Below are 20,836 nucleotides of genomic sequence, written 5' to 3'. Positions count from 1 at the left end.
TTGAAAATTTCTGTTTGCACAAACTATTTTTGAATTTTGTGTTTATTAATTTTGATGGACTTCACTATTTATTTAATTTTTTATATATGTTTGCACTTTGTATATTGATTTGATATAGAGGTCTATGTTTGCGCTGTTTATTTATATTTTTTACAATTTGTGTTGATCACATTGCACAGCAGCAGGATAGAACCTATAGTAGGGTGTTTCACTAGGCGCAGGAAGAGTTTTTAGTTTTTAGTGTTACAATATAAAATGAAAAAATGCAGCTCTAATTATAAAATATTAAAGTCCATAGAAGTCCCCAAATGAATGGAACCAAGTTCATAAAAAGGTTTTGATCCAAAAACCGTCACCACACACCCGAAGCAAATTGGCCTCTTACCAAACATTTTGATCGTACAAACTCGGGTCAGCAAGCGCAGTGTGATATTACCTCAATACAGAAAACAATCCTCAGTATAAATTCTCTCCCAGATGAAATAACTTCTCCACCTTTAGAGATCTCCAAGTAGAAGAAACCTTTATCCGACAGTCAGGAAATGAGTAAAAAGAAAAGGCAACTCGTAGTGTAGTAGTTAAATTAAACTTTGACAAATTTATTTAAGTTCCACGTACATCAGTGTAAGATAACCAGCATTGAAAGACAGAAAGTTTCAAACTAACAAGATGACCGCCGTCCCTCCAGAGCGTGGTGACGTCACACGCCGAGGCTCCATCTAACGCGTTTTGTCATCAGAAAGACGTCATCAGGGGCATCCCACTTTTGCGGAGCTATCGGACTTTCCAGCCACATCACCTGTTCAATCAAACATCAGTAGTTAAATGCCAACAGGATGACCAATACCAACCAGACCACCAGCACAAAGGGGGACCCAATTAAAGGAGCCCCTCTGGACATCTCTGCTCCCCTAACCTGAGAAAAGGCCAGTACTCTAATAGGAGGGTCTTGCCAGAATGGCAACTGATTTGCTCAGTCAGCTCCTTTAGCCTGTGATGCATTTGGGTATGACATCCAGGTGAGCCAGAGAACTTTTTCCAGGTGACTGGTGTTCGTATGCTGGGTTGGAAATATATCTAAAAACATCCTTTTAGTTTTGGAAGAATTGCTTCAGCTCCTACAATCTGTGATCCTGTTTGCATGTTTTTACATGTGCATTGTCTACATGCATGTGTTTCTTTTGTTTACTGCACACCATTCCTTGCTCCAAAACAAGATTTGTGCCTTGCCATAGACTGCAGATGGTGTCCTAATGCAATGCTTTCTGTGACATCTTCATTGATATGCATGCTCTTGAACCTTCTGCCATTTGGCCCAATTCTGGGAGGTTACTTTTAATTGAAAATTTCTCTTCATGATGTAGCATCTAAACACACGCTTACCCCTCTTTGTTTCAATGGTAGCTGAATTTAAATTGGATTGATGCATTTTCTTTCAGAGGAATGGAAAAGGGAAATGCAAACAGGTTTTTTGGAATTCAAAGGGCCTGAATTGGTGTTTGCATAACACAATTTGTATTTAAAAGGAGTTCATGTAGTGTTCTGGCTTTGACATGCAAATGGTGTTGAAAATTCAATTTGAGTAACTTTGATGAGATTGCTGTGCTTGGCGTAATTTCTTCATGTTGCCTGTACATTTTCAGAGCAGTTATGTTCGATTCTAGGCTTTTATATATGCTCATACATGTAGAAGTGGTTTATGTTAAGAGAAAACAGTCTGATTTAATTTCTTTTGAACACTGAATCCGGTTTTACTGGAAATGCATATCTCATAGATGGCTTGTGTGTTCTGCTTGCACCACTGTTAAATGGTGCTGACCTTAGGTGATATGACTATATGGTATGGTGTCTTACTCGTCCTCCAAAACACAACAGCCCTAAAATAGAAGATATCTGCCTGTTTTACTTCAATCCGAGATTAGTTTAGATTAGAAAAATGGAGACCTTTTTTCCATTACATGTGCACTAAGAATAGTTTTAAAAAGAAAAATCCCAGCAGCAGATTAAACCTAATATTTACCTAAAAGAAGATCTTGCTGATCTGTTTTGGTATAATAACTTTTTAGTTTCCATATTGCTGAGCTAATGCATTTTTTTGTTTTGAAAGAAAGCTTTTAGATATTTGTCAATTGCTTTAAAATGGCAATCCTTTATTTATTTATTTATTTATTTTTTTTTAAACTTGGGCCACAGATTAATTTATACATTATCAGCTAAAAGTTAAATCTCATATGTGGCTCCAGTATAGTTGTACAGTTACTTTTTCCTTTGGAAAAAGTGGCCTGTTTAAAGCGGGGAGTAGTTACTGCTTTTCTCATACCTAAGAATATAACAGTGATGTATGTTTCATTCATAAAATGCAGAGCTCAGTGTGGAACCTCTGGGGTCAAGTGTTATGCAGCAAACACTGCCAGACAAGGGACAAGCCCTGTCACATGACCTGTCAGTCATGTAATGGGTTTCCTCCCATTGCTAAGCAAGAAGCACATTTGCTCTGCTTTATAAAGGTGCTAGAGTACATTTTTTTTTCTTCTACAAGCAAAGGACAGTGGTTCACTAATGCTGTGGTTCCTGCGGTGGGTCCTTAATTTTAAATAGAAATTAATGATTACGGAAATGCTGACATGAAAAACCTCTAGTGCCTTTTTTAAATGGCAAACCTTGCAGCTTAATAAGCAATACTTTAAAATGTTCTGTTAGAGTAAAGCTGACCATACACTGGTTAATTTTCAAACAAATATTCATATGAAAAATCTCATCAATATATTTGATAATTCCAACAGAAACTCGACAAATGTTGTTGGAAAGTAGTTCAAAATTTTGTTTGCTTTTAACGTTTGATTTTTGGAAGAATTTCCCAAACAAAAACCACTTGCACTGTTAGAATTCATTAGTTCCAATAAAAGGTTTTATGTTGCTCCTTCAAATTTTCACATCATCCTGTCGAAAACCAACATCAATTTAAGTCCACTAATGACTAGAAAATCAAATGAATATCCCAAAAAAGTTTAAATTTTCTAAGGGCAGAGGTTATCTCCTGTGGAAATTGCTTGTTGGAAAAGTCATTAAATACAGAACTACAGGCTGCTGAATATGCCAATCATGATGCTTTTTGTAAAATGTGAGATTTGCTGCTCTCCAGTTTCCATATCCAGAGCTTTGCTGTTGGTCTGTAAGCCTGGAATGTTAAAGAACAAATACGTAGACATGGTAGACAAGTAGGTCCCCTAACTGAACCTTGGGAATTGCATATAATTTCCCCTTTCAATATCTTTGGATGAATTTCTGTTTTTGACGTGCATACTTCGCTGCTGGCAGCCTCTGCTTACGTATATTCCTTTTTGTTTTGTTTTTTTCATCATTTTGGCCAGTTTGAATTGCTCAAGTTTGTGATTGGTTTATTTAAAACGTTTGGTCCACCTAACTAAAATTTTATTTATAGGTAAATTAATATTGGGATGTTTATACTTTTCCCATCATAATGTGAATGTGACTCTCCTACAAGATCTGTAGAATGAAAGGCATGCATGGGATTGTGTTTTAAGCAGTACTTGAAATGGACTAATCTAAGTTCTACAATATGCGACTGAATGTTGATTTGAATCTGAATGTTATTTTGTATCTCCATATACTATACTATACTATATACATATGTGCCATGTTATGTGTTATATAATTGAGGTACCAATTGCTTACTAATTATATTTAGTGGGTGTGTTGGGTTTTTTTTTTTTTTTTTTAGGGTTTTTCCCTCTGTTTTCACCTGGTGATCTGGCAAGTAACGCATGTCTTGGAGTGCCTCCACTCTGGCTGAAAGAGCACAGGGGGCACCTTTTGGACAGCAACATTGTTAATCTGGGGGGAGGGGAGTATTAAATGCACTAGCAGATTAAAGCAAGGCCATAGATGAGTCAAAAAACAAAAATAGCACATACAATGTCATCAATTTTTTTTTTTCGATTTTTCTTAAAAAAAAAAAAAAAATGGCTTTCTTTAGATACGATTTACAAACTGAAGCTGAACACCAGCTAACCTTTTACAATCAACTACGACAACGCAGTATTTTTTTTCTTTTTCCCCTTTTTAGGATAAAGGTTTTACATAAAAGCTGACCATTGTAAGCACCCATGTCGGTGTTAAATGGTTTGTCTCAACTCTGGTGTAGAATTTGTAGAACAGGTGTTCTGTTAAAAAAAACAAAAAACATACTGGCCAAATCACCAGGTGAAAGTAAAGGGAAGAGCTCCTAAAAAAGAAATCAAATGCAGCCATTGCATCTAAGAATTGGTAATCTGCAATATAGTGTTTGCTTTTGGGAATAATACTGCTTTAATTTGTTTATCAGCAGATTTTATTGAAACTAAGGATTTAATATATAGGAAATACAGGTAGAAATGACAATTTTGTAAGGCTGTGATTGTTCTTGTAGCTTACTTGTTTCAATTATTTGTGATCTTTGTCTTTCAGAACGAAGACAGTCCCAGTCCAAAAAGACAGCGATTATCAAATTCCGTTTTTGATTACACTGCACCATCTCCTGCACCATCGCCGCCAATGCGACCATGGGAGATGACGTCAAATAGGCGGCCTCCTTCGGCTCGTCCCAATCAGCACCACTTCTCAGGGGAAAGATGCAACACTCCTGCTCGAAACAGAAGGAGGTGAATAAATGTTTCTGCATTTTCTTCACCTGTATGATGCTTTGTTTTTTAAGTGGAGTTCTTAAAGGATAAGTTCACCTTTTAACAAAAAATAATAAATGCACATTTTTTTGCAAGTAAAAAAAGTGCATGAACTATTTTTGTTTTCGGAGCCTGGAAAGCATTGCATCAGCATAGAGCTGGTGCCATGCAGGACTCCTGTACACTGACTGTAGTCAGTGTATCTGTGTGCTTGTAGGAGCAGGCAGATAGTGACAGGAAGAATCTATGAACTACCAGAGTGCTCAACAGCCCCGTGGTAGTTCATTGGGAACTACAAGCTGACAGCCGCAAAGCGGAGCTTTGCACAGCTTCCCGTTTTAAAAAATTGTGACAGCTAGCATGGGGCATCGGGGAGAAGTGGGGTCTAGTCCCTGAATATGGGTGTAACATGTTACAAAAGGTGAACTTATTCTTTAATGCTGTGGGCAATGACTATGAAGTCCTGATCTTTAATCTCAAGGGGGCGTCAGCTGGTTGAAATGAACCAATAGTTGCTTGTTTTGTGTGTTTTTTTTTTTTTTATGTTATGGAAGTTATAATGGGAAAGTACAGGTTTCAAGGTGAGCAGAGATGGAAATTATGGTTACCTGATAATGTCTTCAATGATCCTAAACTAAAGCAAATCTCCAGGCACACTGCATTATGCAAAATTAAAATAAATATGCAAGAGGTCTTATTTTCCAGCAGATTTCTAATTCTGCTCAACCAGTTTTGTGATCCCAATTGGGACCTGCCTTCTCTCTGACCTTCGTGCCTACTATATTGTAGCTGATCAGTCCAGTCTTGCCCCCCTGACCACATGCTCTCTTTTCTTGTCCGGGAGCTGTTGGACAGTGCTGTGCAATGCAATTGAACTTTATTGGCTCTGAGTGGTGCTGTGCTAGTGATTAGGGGAGACTAATATCAACACAGATTCAGGTACTGTAAAAGGTCCATAAAAATACATTTAATGTTTTTAATGAACCAATAACTGACACGGTGACCTGACATCCACCTTAGGTGGAATATTGCACACCTTTGACTCTAGGCAAGTGTTAAAAAATAGAAATGGGGGGCTAAGGTCCAACACTGCAATTTTAATAACCAGCTGGCCGAAAACTGGAATATGCATGAGGGGAAAATAATAATAATAAAAAAATACTCGGTGCCTATTTGTTGGAAAGCTCAGCTGTACAATGGCAATGGGTTATGAAATGTATAATAAAATATTTGTTTACCACTACTGCTGGTACTGCTGATATTGGCTGAATATATCTAATGCATTGATTTCCCCCTGCACCCTCGTAGTTCATTCACAAGCATTGCAGCTCCACTGATGATCCACTGATCATGGGTGCAATGCTTTGCAGACTCCCGGGGAAGAAAATAAATGCACCCTTTTCTTCTGCAAAATATGTGCATTTTTTTTTTTCCAAAAGGTGAACTTGGCCTTTTAAACTGCATTAAAAGAAAAGCAAGTTAAAAGAATACAAGGCTTTTTGTGATTCGCTGATGCGGGAGAAAGGGAAAAGCAAGCAATGCTTTTGTTCACTGTACACAAGCCAGAACTGTCAGTCTGAGCTGTGCAAGCTCACAACTTAGTTTCCAGTATAATAAACAGTGGTTTTACAAAAATGTAATATATTTCAGCTTACCAGTGGTCCAAGGTTATGGTGGTTACATTAGTTTTCTTTTTCACCTGGTGATTCTACCAGTTACACACTTCCTGTTCGTGGGTGACACCACTCACTTACTGTACTATACCTATGGAGGATCAGTTTGCAGTTCTTTTTTTTGCACCTGTACTTTTTATAATCTTTCAATCTCTTCCATAAGATAGGTAGGAAGTATTTTGTAGTTCACAGAGGTAAATGGGTAGGGCAGATAACACTGCTTGAGAAAACTGCAGATTGCACAGTTCTTAAAATGGAATTTCAAAATAAGTGCTTTTATGTTCCTAGTTGGTTTTAAAAGTATTGCCATTTCCCTTCACTTTTCTTCCAGAGATGCAACAAGAAGAGATTGTCATTATTCTGATGACAACTGTAGGATTTTCCATCACTTTTTGTCTCTGTAACATTGAACACCAGGACTAGTACAGAGTGAATCTGCTTAGCTGGCGCACACAGTAATAAAATCATGACAGGGGTTTAAAGTGGTTCTAAAGCCTAAACATATGTACTCCTTGCATAAAGGTAAAAATGTTTAAAAAATATTTAGGTAAATATATAACCCCTTGCCTCTCTTATACTTACCCGAGTCCTCACTCCCTCTAGCGCTGTACCTGTTTGCAGCGGTTGTCTCCTCTCGCTTCCTGGCCTCACAGGCAGGAGCTGCTGCTTATAGTAAAAATCCTTTTCTGGGGAAGGGGGGGGGTTGAGAGTTGGGGCACCACGCTGTGTGTGTTTTTACGATCACAAGAAGTGAGGCTCAGAGTCGAGCCCCCAGGTGTGCCACGATAGGCAGCAGCTCACTTTAGATGTACACTGAGAAGAGTAGTAGTCTGGTGCTTGCCGCCAGGGAACCAGAGAAAAGGAGGTTCGGGACCTCTCTGTGCGATACCATTGCACAGAGCAGGTAAGTGTAAACCTTTTATTTTTAAATGCTTTGTGTTTACATTCACTTTAACTCTTCTCTCCTTTTTCTAAACCTAGAGTCATTTCTGATAGGATCACCAGCTGGCTTTCTGTATGTACAAAAACTGTATTTAGTAACACAATGTGTTTAGCCTAAAACTAGCTGTACATAGCTAGACTTCTCTCATTTTGCCCATGAGAATCAATAGTATTCTCCATTCACTCTGAAGGGGATGGCGAAATCTGCACTGCCAGCTCTTATATATAGAAAGTCTAAGTGTTGCGGAATAATCAGCAGGAGGGACCTAAATTATAGTCAATAGGATGTGCCCCTCGTGATGATGCCTCCTCTGCTTGTTGAAATCCTCCTCCATCCATGAATCTTCCATTGTAGCAGGGATTAATAGAAGTAACAAGCTGTCACAGGCTTTCAAGAGAGCCCAACTATGCCCACCCTTTTCACCCAGCTCTGCCATTCATACAAGCCATACTACAGCTTCTATAAATGAACCGGGTCTATAGATGGAGGGGGTTTTAGCATTCATCTGCCCATCCTCCGTTCATAGATCCTGTTTTAGTGGGATTATTTTTCTGTTTGTTGGCTCCCCTTAGTCTTTTAGGTAGCTCCAGGACCCTTAGCTGCCTGAATACCCAAACTGTGATAGGATACAGTTCATCTGACTTTTGTCAAGCTGAGTGTTGCCAACAGGCCACCCACAATTCTGGTTGGTGGAAGGGGGGGGGGGTTTAGATATGCTTTGTTAAGCACAATAACATAATATATCAACTAATCGGAGAATGCTTTGCATTCATTGTATTCATTGATAAGGTGCAAAGTAATCTCTGAATAGCACTTGTTAACAAACTCCTGTGTTCGCAATGCAGCCGTTCAGCTCAGAACTCAGGAGCTACTGGGGGGATCACTGCAGTATTGGTGTGTATTATAGGGATTTCCTGCTTCTAGAAGGATCCTACAGGTATGGAATATGCCTAATTGTTCCAAGCTGGGCTGATATAACTCTGTAAAAATATCTATACCTGGAATTCATCTTTAACCAGGGTCTTTTCTTTCTTTTTTCTTTTTTTTTTTATAGTCCTCCAGTTAGACGGCAAAGAGGAAGAAGGGATAGGCTGTCGCGCCATAATTCTGTTAGCCAAGATGAAAATTATCATCACATTTCCTATGGCCAGCAGCAGACTGTAGAGGAGCCCAGGGCCTTTCACCCTCCGAATGTATCCCCCCGCCTGCTACACCCAGCTGCACATCCACAACAGCAGAATACAGTTATGGTTGACATTCATGAACAGGTATGGTACAGGTTTTTTTTTTTGTTTTTTTTTTTCCATTTTCTAGTTTTTGTTTCTATTTGAAATACTAACATGCTAAAGAATTCATGTTAAAAGTTTTAGTGTGTGTGTTATTAAATGTAACTTCTGTTGGTTGATCCCTCTCTTCCAGATTCACCAGGGTACAGTACCGGTTTCTTACACTGTTACAACTGTAGCACCACATGGAATCCCTCTGTGTACTGGTCAACACATCCCTGCTTGTAGTGCACAGCAGGTTCCAGGCTGTTCTGTGGTCTTTAGTGGACAGCATTTACCCGTCTGCAGTGTGCCTCCTCCAGTAAGTTTTGAGAATATTGTCTCAGATCTAATTACAATTTGTACTTTTTTTAATTAATTTATTTTGTCAAAAAGTTGAAAAATCAACAAGTAGTATAGAAAGTTGGCATATTTGAAGATGTTTAATCTATTAATGTCCTGGAGTGTTTGCGTATTGAAACTTGGCTCCACACCAATGTTTTTTGTACTTCCCGAAGCTCCAGAAGTGCTGAAAACGTTGCTCACTGTGTGCAGTTGTGGTGACTTTAAATGATAATTGGGCTGCATATTGCTATAATTCTGGTACATAAAGCTGACCATAGAAAGCTTAAATTTCAGCCAATTGCTGCTCAGTCTGCCAAAATTTGAGCTGTGGGTGGCCTTGCAAGCACCACCCAGCTCAGCAGAAATGGCCTGAGCCTGATGGAACACAGTGCTGTTCTACTGTATGTAGATGATGCTACTACAGTGTAATACAGCTAACACATGGGCTAAATCACTTATTAATGAAAATGGTTTGTTTGGGCCAGCTTGGTCCAAACGACCAGTTAAGATCCAGGAAACCTGGACTTCACATTTAAGCATTTGGCTTCTCTGCTTATGGTATTTGTCGGTAGATTTGTCAATATGCTGCTAGACTTTCACTGAAAGCTTGTATATTTGCATACAGTCAGTTGTTTTGTATAAATAGCTCCTTTTGCTTTGTTAATGTAGTGTTGCAAGAATTTTTAGATTGGGGTGAAAAAATGTGTCATAAAACACCCATTGATCCTGCTAGCTTCCTTGCTCGTTTTTCTCTGAGGTCCTTTTTCAGTAGGGTGATAACCAACTTCCCAGTACTGCAGGGCAATGGTCTCCCTTTGCTTTCATCCAAGTCAGTGCCCCCAGGTGGTAATTTAGTAGCTGAACCTGGGAATTTCTGTGAGTTTAACTGGTCCCATTGACCTATTACAGCTAGTAGAAAAATAACAGAATACTCCAGGGGGGAACACTGATGTGTTTATAATATTAGTGATGGTCTGCATCAAAGGTCTTTTTTCTTTTTTTTTTTTTAAACTTTTGCTTAGTTACTTTTTACTGATTAGTAACTGCTCTAGTTTATCAATTTTTTTATTAGCATTACACATTTATGTTACAGATAAACATTATTACAGGTTGTATGACAATTGGGTTGCTTGTAATTTTGGGCTTTCTCCAAAAGAAACAGCTTTACCTTATTGATGGGATATGTGGAGCAGAAAATTCAGAAAAAACTGAGCATGAGCTAGCAGAGTGGAGGAGATGCTGTATGTATCTCTTCTGGCTCATTCAACTGTGTGTGTTCTCAATAGAATCAAATAGCTGAAATTTAGATCCCCCAGGCTGTTTATGGTATAGCAGTAAATCACTGCAGAATCAATGCAGTTGGAGACTTAAAATGACACCAAACTCTGATTTTAAAAGAAATTCCTATTCAAGTATGTTTTCTTAGCTTAAATTGCTCTCTGCTTCCTCCAGCCTGCTCTCGTTTTAACTTTCTGTTATAGAGTGGCTACATTCACTTTCCATGGTCCCACGTAAGTCAGAACATAGCCAGCCATTCTTGCTCCTGATATGAACTGGAGACTGTGGACTTTAGGGTTTGCAGTGTGCATAGAGCTGTGCACATGATAATGACTAACGTGCAGTGCTCATTTCAAACAGAAATTGGGGAGAGGTTTGGGAGCTCACAGAGGACACTACAAGCAGGCAGAAAAATACAGTAAGAAACAAGTTTGAGAAATAGATTTCAGGATCATTAAGTAGTTAATGCGTATGAATTATTTTTGAAGAATAAAGATATAATTTAGTGTCACTTTACACATGCTAGCATGTGAAATATTTATCAAAAAATGTAGCTTCCCTGCAGTCTGTTGAGGGACACCGGAATTCAGGTATCCTGAAACAATTGTGTTATACTGGCACGTACAGGAAGTGTGAACACTGGCAAACGCCCCTGCGTATCTCCACCTCTAACTATCTTGCCTTTTAGCTTTGCTAGTATCCTAGGAGGTTAGACTTTTTTTTTTTTTTTTCTTAGTAGAGCTAAAGCAAAAGCATCCAGCTATATTTTTGAATATCCTTTTTTTTTATTTATTTTTTATTCTATTTGTAGACAATCTGAAGTAAATACAGTGGAACCTCAACTTACGAGTTTAATTCGTTCCGTGGCCGAGCTCGTAACTCAAAATGCTCGCTCGTTAAATCAATTTTCCCCATAAGAAATAATGGAAACAGCCGTAATCCGTTCCAACCCTCAAAATGGCACCTCATATTTTTCATTTTTCTTGTTATTTCATAAGGAAAAACGCTTTTTACATAACTAATATTATATAAAAACAAAATAGAAAGAAAATATGAATATATAATAAGGTTGTATACAATTTACTTACCTTGGAGATGATTTTTGTTTTCGCTTAATTCTCATCACTCTCTTCACTTTCACTAGTTCTTGGCCTTTTTGCCACACTTTGCTCACTTCGAGCTGAAGGCCTTTTCTTAAGAAACATGTCTAAGGAAGTCTGTTTCATTCTCCCTTTGAGAATGTTTCTGAAACGACGTAGGCACGTGTCGTTGAAAAGCTCTGTCGCACGACTCGTTGCAATTTTTTCAGGATGGTTCTTTTCAACAAAACCTGCCACCCTCTCCCACATTGCCAAAATATCCTTGAGGTCTTTTGTACTGATTATCTCTGGCTCTGTCTCCTCTCCCTCCGAAGTAGCTTCAGTTAATGCTTCTGTGTGCCGTTGCTCTTGTAACTCCTTTAACTCGTCAGTCGTAAGTTCCTCGGAGTGCTCCTCAACGAGTTCCTCGATGTCTCTTTCATCCACCTCCAGACCTATAGTCTTGCCAATGGACACGATCTCTTCCTCCACTGGCTCCTCTTCTTCCTCAATCTCAAACCCTTCAAAATCTCTTTCAGCCACATTTTCAGGCCACAGCTTCTTCCAAGCAGAGGTCAAGGTCCTTTTCGTAACCCCCTGCCAGGCAATATCGATGATTTTGAGGCCTATAGCTATGTTAAAATGCTCCTTCCAAAACTCTCGAAGGGTGAGGTTTGTGTTCTCCGTCACCTCAAAGCAACGGCGAAACAGGTGCTTGGTGTAGAGTTTCTTGAAATTTGATATTACCTGTTGGTCCATTGGCTGGAGGATAGGGGTGGTGTTTGGAGGAAGGTAGAGAACCTTCACAAAATTATACTCATCAAGTATTTCTTCCTCGATCTGTGGTGGATGTGCAGGAGCATTGTCGAGGACGAGAAGGGCTCGCAGGGGCAGGTTGTTGTTCTTCAAATATTTCTTCACCGAAGGACCAAACACAAGGTTTACCCAGTCGATAAAGAACTGCCTGGTGACCCACGCCTTAGGGTTTGCCCTCCACATAACATGGAGTTTCTCCTTTATTATCTTGTGTGCTTTAAAGGCTCTGGGGTTCTCCGAATGGTATACGAGTAGCGGCTTTATTTTGCAGTCACCACTCGCATTGGCACACAGGGCGAGGGTCAACCTATCCTTCATAGGTTTGTGTCCTGGCATCCTCTTCGGTGATGTATGTTCTCCTCGGCATCTTCTTCCAGAACAGCCCTGTCTCGTCACAGTTGAAGATTTGCTGGGGGATGTATCCTTCTTCCTCGACAAATTCTGCGAAAGTTTTCACAAACTCCTCTGCTGCCTTTACATCAGCACTTGCTGCCTCACCATGCCTAACAACGGAGTGAATCCCCGTCCTTTTCTTAAAATTATCAAACCAGCCCCGACTGGCTTTAAAGGATTCCTTCTCCGTTGAAGTGCCTGGGGTTTGCTGTTGTAAATCTGAAAAAATACTGCGCGCCTTCTCGCAGATTATTCCCTCGGTGACGGTATCTCCGGCAAGTTGTTTTTCCGTCAGCCACACCAACAGCAGATTCTCCATCTTCTCATGCACATCTGTACGGCGCTTTGAAATAATCTTGACACCTTTGGCTGGCTTAATTTTCTTTAGGGACTCCTTCTGTTTTAAGATGGTGCAGATTGTTGACGTTGTACGGTCGTAGTGCTTGGCCAGTTCCTTTACTCGCATGCCTTGCTTTTACTTCTCGACGATTTCAAGCTTTATTTCGAGGGACATCATCCTCCTCTTCTCGGTACTCGCACTACCACTTGCTTTCTTTGGTGCCATGGTTACAACAAAGTTAGAAGTTGGGATTTCAATCACGTGTAGACAGCGAGAGAGAGAGAGAGGCTCGGAGATGGGATGCTGTGACTCATACCCTCTGAGCTGCGCGCGCCTTGAAAATATACACTTAGAGCTGCGCGCGCCTCGAACTCGTATCTTAAAATTCTGCTCGCGTGCCGAAGCAAAAAATCGTCCGAGCGACTGCTCGTATCTCGGAAAACTCGCACGTTAGTTCGCTCGTAGGTTGAGGTTCCACTGTACATGTATAAAGAATCCATAGGGTACATTTTAATTTGTGAAATAAATTCTGAGCTTTAAAAAAAAGAAATACATACAACCTGATGAAACAAAAATCTCATGTTAGAGTAAATTCTTAATTAAGGTAGAACCATAAGCTTAACCACTTAAGGTCCCTTCTGTAGACGTTTTACTGCTACAGGGAGGGCCTCCTGTGTTAAATCGTATGTATGTATGTGTGTATAATATGTATGTGTGATTTTTCCCTTCCTCCATAGGGGTGTGCGCCCCTGGTGAATCATTAAGCAGCTCCACGAGTGCCAGTGAACAGATGGCTGCTGGCACCCGCTTATTGTCGGGCAGGACACAACAGAACTCTGCCTATGTAAACAAGGTAGAGCCTTGTTCTGACAGGGAGGGAAAGTGAAGGATCGTGTGTCCTTGCAAAGCTGGGAACACAATCCTTCACTTCCCCTAGTAAAAGCACCACTTAGTGTACACCAAGCACATAGCTAGGCACACAGTTAACTCTTTGATCACCCTAGATGTTTGGCCCCTTCCTATCCAGTGTCATTAGTACAGTGTCAGTGCATATTTTTAGCACTCATTATATTACTGGCACTGGTTCCCACAAAGTGTCAGTGTAAAAAATGTCTGCTGCCATATCACAGTCCTGCTACAAGTTGCTGATCGCCGCCATTGCTAGTATTAAAAAAAAAAAAAATTAAAACATTCCAGTATATGTCTCATAGTTTGTAGGTGCTATAACTTTTGTGCAAACCAATTAACATACGCTTATTGGGACTTTTTTTTTTAACCAAAATTATGTAGCAGAATACATTTTGGCCTAAATTTATGAAGAAAGTTGTTTTTTTTTTTTATTGGATGTTTTATAGCAGAAAATTTTTTTTATTTTTTTTCAAAATTGTCTAGATTTTTATTTTTTTTTGTTTATAATGCAAAAAGTAAAAAACTCAGAGCTGGTCAAATACCACCAAAATTAAGCTCTATTTGTGGGGAAAAAAAGAATTAGACTTATTTTATTTATTTACAGTGTTGCAATTGTCAGTTAAATTAACACAGCGCCATATCGCAAACAAATGGCCTGGGCAAGAAGGGGGGTAAATCTTCTGGCGTTCAAGTGGTTAAAAAGCTGATGTCTAGGTTATAGCTCATTTCTACCGATTTTAAATAAACTGTTGTATTCCAAACAAAGTAAAGATCTTAAAGTTGAAATTATATGACAAAAGCAAACTCTTCTAATATGCCAAAAGCATGTTTAGTCAAACTAGGAAGAATTTCTGTGACTTGCAACAATGTTGCAATATTTAGTAGGCAAACCTCTGCCAGTGTTTGAATGTAATTACTGTGTTTTAAGAAAGTTATTATTGAGCCATAGATTCTATGTTAAAAAAACAAAATAGATACATAGTATTAACTGTGTTTCATGTTCTTGTATAAAGGAAAGTGACTTAATGGAAGAAGAGTTAACATAAGCATACCTTTTGGTGTTTTTTTTTTTTTTTTTTTTTTTTTTTTTTTTTTTATTGTAATGCATTCCCTTCATTAAAATAAATAAAAAATCCCCACTAACTATATCCCATTCCTCTAAACACCTGAGCCTGTCAACGATCCAGCAATGTACCCGGCTTCAGTCTTTTTCCTCTGTCTTCCTCTTCTCACAGAGGCAGCAGCGGGAGCCATTGGCTCCTGTTGCTGTCAGTCAGATCCTGTGAGCAGAGAGCGGGGGACAGGGCCGAGCCCAGAAGAGCTGACACCAGCGGGGGACCCCAGAAGAGTAAGATCTGGGCCACTTTGTTCAAAACTATTGCACAAAGCAGGTAAGTATGACATGTTTGGTTTAAGAGAGAAAAATGTGCATGTTTAGAATCACTTTAAGGTTGATCAGAATCTTAAATGCATTCAAATTTAGGCTTTTATGTGTGAATCTATATAAATACAACATGAAAACCTACTGTGGTATATAGGCTGAAGAAAAGGAACAAAATGGTATTGGGAGGCTTAAGAAACCTTTTAACTGTATAGACTGAGTGTGTGTGAGACAATTAATAATTTATGTGACGTCTTTTAGGACTTTCCTAGGAATCTAAAATTGTATGTATTTTTTTTTTCTTCACTTCATGTTTGTATTGATTTGATTGTTTTGTGTTTTTTTTTTTTTTTACAGATGCTTCAAGCATGTTCAGTTCAACACTTACCAGTTCCCTATGCTGCTTTTCCACCCCTTCTTTCCAGTGATCCATTCTTATTACATCCACCACACCTTTCCCCACATCACCACGCTCATCTCCCCCCTCCTGGACAGTTTGTACCTTTCCAGGCACAACAGTCTCGATCGGTAAGCAACATTCTGCACTTTTACACTTTTAGACCTATTCCCTAATGTAGCCAAACATTTTGTAGTGGATCTTATGCGGCTATATTTTGTCCAGGTTAAATTTGCCAGCAATGGCCGTTATTTGTGCATTTCAACCTAAAGTACTGTACTAATACAGATTCGTTAATGGAGTGGTTAGTGATGCAAACATACATTGCTTTTTAGTGGTTATTGCTGCCTACAGGAGGATTAGACACTAGCAAACAGAAAACTTATGGACAAGCCTGGTATAACCCTTGGACTGGACTTTGCAGGGCCACACTGAAATGTGACCTTCGGGCCCTGGGCTCTGCATTTTCCTTACCAGAGTGTACTGGTTAAGTTAGTTGCAAAGCTGTCTCCAGGTCCAGAGTCCTGACACAGCCCCCAGTGTGACCCTGAAGACTCGCATTTAGAGTGGACCAAGGACTGGGAGCAACATTTTAAGATACCTGCTTTTTCTTTGTTACTACTTTTAGAAGAGGTCAACTGAAAGGATTGAGCATTAACATTTACTAGGAGTGTCACATGCCCACCGCTCTCTTCCCTGCCATTCAGCATTAAGGAGACACTTTCCTGCTTCTTCTCCTGATAGCAACTGACAAGTGGAACACTCCTTGATTCATCCTTTACTGCCTACATTGACTTGATTACCTTTGGCCACCTGACCCTTTTTGTGATACCTAGCAGCCGGGTTCTTGAGGCCTAGTCCCGTATCCTGAGCTATGTTGAATTCTGCCAGGTAGTGCAACATGCCTAGTTCTAGACACAGAGATAGGTCCATGGTACCCACGAGCTCCAACATACAGTGCACTTAGGGTTCCAGTCCTGCCTGCAGTGAAACCCCTGAGGTGCCCTACACCAATGGTCTGAAATTTGACATCTGCTAGAGTCTATTCTTTACTTTAGAGTCTTCTCTATTTCCATTGGGCATGGCTGAGTCCTCTATCCCGAGAAAGGATGTTTACTGCAATTATTTAGAATTTCAATAGCCAAATAGCATATTTAATTACCAAAGCTGACTGTAGAGGCCATAAGCATGTTTCCAGTCCAGTCCCTGCATTGTGACCTGTTTTGACTGTGATGTTAGTCTGCAGACCCTAGTTGATTGGGCTAAAGCCATTAGAAGGAAGCTGATCATTAGGGTAGTTGATCCCTTGGTAATCTGAAGTTCACGCCTGCAGCCTTGTACTACAGTGTGGACAGGTTGCTAGACATTTCTTGACTCATGTCCCAGACTGGCATTCTGTCACAATATGAGGAGGTTACTCTGGCTGAAGTGTTGGGCTGGGAAACCTGCATGCAAAAAATGATTATTTTGCATGTCGTTTATCCCTTCAGAGCAGTTCTGGATACACTCATGAAGAATGACATAGGGAGATAAGAGTACCCATTTTCCACAGCAGAGAAATCCTAAGTCTGGCTACCAGTCTGCCCACATTCCCTGGAATTCAAGTCCTCCAAATACTTAGATACATTTTCAGCTTGAGGAGGCAGACTCCAGAAAGCAACACTGGAACTCACTCATCACTTTAAATATCTGAGGCTAATCTTGGACACAGTTCAAGCCAGAGTTTTTCAGCAGAATATTCAAAGTTTGTTTCCAGACTCTTTACTCCAAATGTACCTTGATTCTTCACTTCTGCATTAGAGGTCTGGGCTGATGTTAACCTCTTTTGAGATGGTCCAATTTACTCAGTTTACTTCAGGCCCTTACGCCACAACATTTATCAGTCCAGTCCTTGATCAGATTGGTTTGTCCCTGGTTTGGTAACTCAGGAATCCTTCCTCCTGATCTTTTGGAAAATTTTCACAATGGACCCCAGCCTGTTCATGGATATCTTGTCAGTACAAGGAAATGGGACATCAGCGGAATTGCGTCTCCTCATCAAAAATCTGGAACGTCAGGTGATCTGATTGTCCTTGCAATGCTGGACACTCTGGCTGTAGGGTCATATAATCAGGATTTGATCTGATAATGCCATGGCTGTGGTGTACATCAGCCGTAAGGGAGGAGCCAGAAGTCTCGCCATGGGCAGAACTTCACATTCCAGCCTTGTCTGCCCTTTACATCCCAGGGTTGGACAGTTGGCATACAGGCTTCCTCAGCCGGTATTGCATGGACTCGGAAAAGGTCCTTACACGCAAAAGTGTTCCAGGACCTGTGTCACATGTTGGGGACATAGTTTGTGGACAAGCAGGTTCAACAACAAAACAGACTGGTTTGTCTCTAGATACAGGGATTCTCTAACCAAAGCAGTGGATGCTCTGATGGGTTTTTGGGATCAGTACAGTCTGATCTACTCCCTTTCTCCCCTGAAAGTCCTTGTTTCTTGTCTGCTCTGCAAGATTGTGATTGAGGGTATTTCAGTGAACCTCATTACCCTGGACTGACCCAGACAGATGTGGTACCTTGACCTAATCAGATTCCTTGTGGATGCCCTGTGGACTCTTGCAGATCATCTGGAAGTTCTGACTCAAGGACTGCTTTCCCACCCTGCTTCCCTGTTGCTGGCTTTACAAGCGTTGCTGTTGAACTCTGCATTCTGAGAGACAGAGGCATGTCTAAATCTGTGCTTCCCACAATCCTAAAAAAGCTAAGAAGTCTACCATTGCACATAGCATACTTCTCTTGGTGTGAGGCAAAAAAGCTTTCAACTCAGGAAAACCATAAATGAGAGAAATCCTGTTTTTTGTAAATTTGCCTGAATCGGTATTTGGCCCTTAACCATCAAGGTAAGGTCTGTACACTTGCGATTTTGTTCCCAAGACCAATGGCTTCACATTCTTTAATCAAACCTTTGTTTAATGTGTTTCCCATGTGGCTTCTCTGATTCTGAAACCACCTTTGAAACCTATCGGCAATATTCCCGTTCCCCTTCTATCACAAGGTTGAACTTCTTGCAGTCACCTCTGTGAGGAGAGTCTCGGCTAAAGATAAAGAACCCTTTCTGGGCTTTCACAAAAACACTGTGATGTTGAGACCAAGAACTTCCTTTCTTTTTAAGAAGGCCTTTCACCTCAAATGGGACATTGTCCCTCTGTGCAGCTCCCGTTCACCTGAAAATTCCCTCTGATGCTTAGATGTAGTTTGTGCTGTGTGGGTTTACCTCACAGGCACAGACTCCCTCTTTGACACTGCTGATGCTCTGGTAAGAGAGAACCAGCTTTTAATTTCACCATTTTAACTGTTAGTGCTTCTTTGGCTTTTTGGAATCAAGCAGCTCTTGGGCTTTTTGGTATCAAGCAGCTCTTTCCTAAATTTGCAAAGCTGCCACCTGAACATCATCTATTAATACATATTATAAGTTCTACCAGGTGAATGTTCATGCCTCATCTGATGCCAGCTTCTTGCATAAGGTCTTTCAGGTGGTTCTTGGAGCTGCAGGCAGTCCCTAGGTTTATTGTGGGCTTGTTTAGTGTTTTGTTGCTGTTGCCCACGTATCATTTGGGCTGTTTTTGGCTGCCCCAACTGTATCTAAATTCCTGCATCCCTCCAAAAATGAAAAGAAGGGATTTTTGTACTTGGGAGGGACACATGTTCCACCCCTCTGTATTTATAATCATGCTGCTGGTACTACTGCTTTGCCACAAACCTGATTCATGCTGGGAGTAGGAAGGGTTATACTGGGCCAGCCTACAATTTTTATCTTGGTCAGTGTGCAGTCCACTGCTGAGCAGCAGTAAAATCCAGCTATACCTGAATTCCAGTGTCTCCCAATGAAATCTAAGAAATTGATTTTACAGTAGGTACAAGAATCTCTAATTTATTACTGCAAGTAAATTGACAACAAATCTGTGTAAAATTGGGTTTCTTTTCTGTTCGAACACTGTAGTTGGTAGTTTTAATTATTTACACCAGTAGAACCAGGAGAACCTAAATAATGGTTTTTGTTTTTTTTGTTTTTTTTCAGCCTCTGCAAAGGATAGAGAATGAAGTTGAGCTGTTGAGTGAGCATCTACCTGTTGGAGGATTTACATATCCTCCACCTGCTCATGCGCCAACATTGCAGCCCTCTGCCCCTTTACAATTCATAACTCATGATCCTTTGCACCAGGAGGTTTCCTTTGGAGTTGTAAGTACTATATTTAACATAATTGTCAATCCTGGCTTGTGCCATAAATATAATTATGTTGGCGCAACAACCAGAGGTGTATATATAGAGCAATGAACTTAAGCTTCAGCAAACATTCACTGCAGGTGAATCCAATTGTAATTTAAACCACATGATCTAGGAAGATGCCCCTGCAGTGAATGTTTGAATAATGTGATGCCTCCATAGGTAAGGCACATAATATACCGATTACATTTTTAAATAGCCCTCGATAAGCTGTGCTGTCTGTCAGTATGATATATTTCAGGAGGTGGGAACAGACCTAATTTTTAAAGATAGCATTTTATGTACTCTGTATTGGCTGTTCTTGCCTTGCAAAGAAAGGAGGTAACATTTATGTGATTTTTTGCAGTTACCCTTTTAACATAAATACTCTGTCTTTGTATTAGAATGTAATTCTATATAAATTGAGTCTGTATCCCCACAATTCTGTCTATATTTATATATTTTGCTTGGTATATTCTTGGCATGGTGAATACACAATATTTTTCATCTGCTTTTTAATGGTTTTTGGGCTTTTAGAATTTAGCAAGTAAATGTTTCTGGTAAAGGATAAAGTGATTGGGGTCTCCCACCCGAGTTTCTGGCTCTTTCACCTTTCTGAGTGACCCTATTCCGAATACATTAAAGCGGAACTTAAGTCTCCATACTTACCTGTCCAACAGTCCTGCACTAGCATCTTCTTCTGGGGTTTGGTCCACTTATTCAGCCAGCAGGAGATCATGTCAGCTTTGATCCCGGTACTCAGACTGGCCCAGCTTAGTTTTTAGTGCCAGAGGAGGCTGCGAGCAGGCAAGTAGGGGCATTTTATTGTAGAAGAGACAGTGCATGTCACTTCTGGGGGACCTCAGTTCCGCTTTTGAGGTGAAAAAAATCTTCTGACTTTACAGCCACTTTAATGTACCTGTCCACACTGAGTGTGGCTTAGTTTTAACGTTAACAGGTCTTTTCAGAGATATATATTTGAAGAAAATTCACTCGTTTCAGTATGTACTCCCTAGCTTAGGCTTTATAGGTCAATGCAAGTTTTCTTTTGTTTCCTACACTGTACAACCCTCTGAAGTTTTTTCC

At 40.1% G+C, this 20,836-nt stretch overlaps 1 protein-coding gene across 3 annotated transcripts in view; it reads left to right on the top strand.

The window, feature by feature from the left end:
• The window catches only part of RNF38 (ring finger protein 38), a 357,368-nt gene that overhangs the window by 318,189 nt on the left and 18,343 nt on the right, over positions 1–20,836 (top strand). For all 3 annotated transcript variants that reach the window (XM_089670891.1, XM_089670892.1, XM_089670893.1), the window contains 5 exons: positions 4,468–4,661; positions 8,353–8,566; positions 8,718–8,885; positions 15,462–15,632; positions 19,565–19,726. In XM_089670891.1, coding sequence (XP_089527017.1) covers positions 4,468–4,661; positions 8,353–8,566; positions 8,718–8,885; positions 15,462–15,632; positions 19,565–19,726 — 909 coding nt within the window. The remainder of the gene's footprint in view (positions 1–4,467; positions 4,662–8,352; positions 8,567–8,717; positions 8,886–15,461; positions 15,633–19,564; positions 19,727–20,836) is intronic.

The sequence above is a fragment of the Staurois parvus genome, unplaced genomic scaffold (genome assembly GCF_062004578.1).
Source record: "Staurois parvus isolate SC_StPar_1 unplaced genomic scaffold, SC_StPar_1.0 ptg000096l, whole genome shotgun sequence".
Lineage (NCBI taxonomy): Eukaryota > Metazoa > Chordata > Amphibia > Anura > Ranidae > Staurois > Staurois parvus.
The sequence above is the reverse complement of the archived record's forward strand: the minus strand, read 5'-3'. Positions and strand labels throughout refer to the sequence as shown.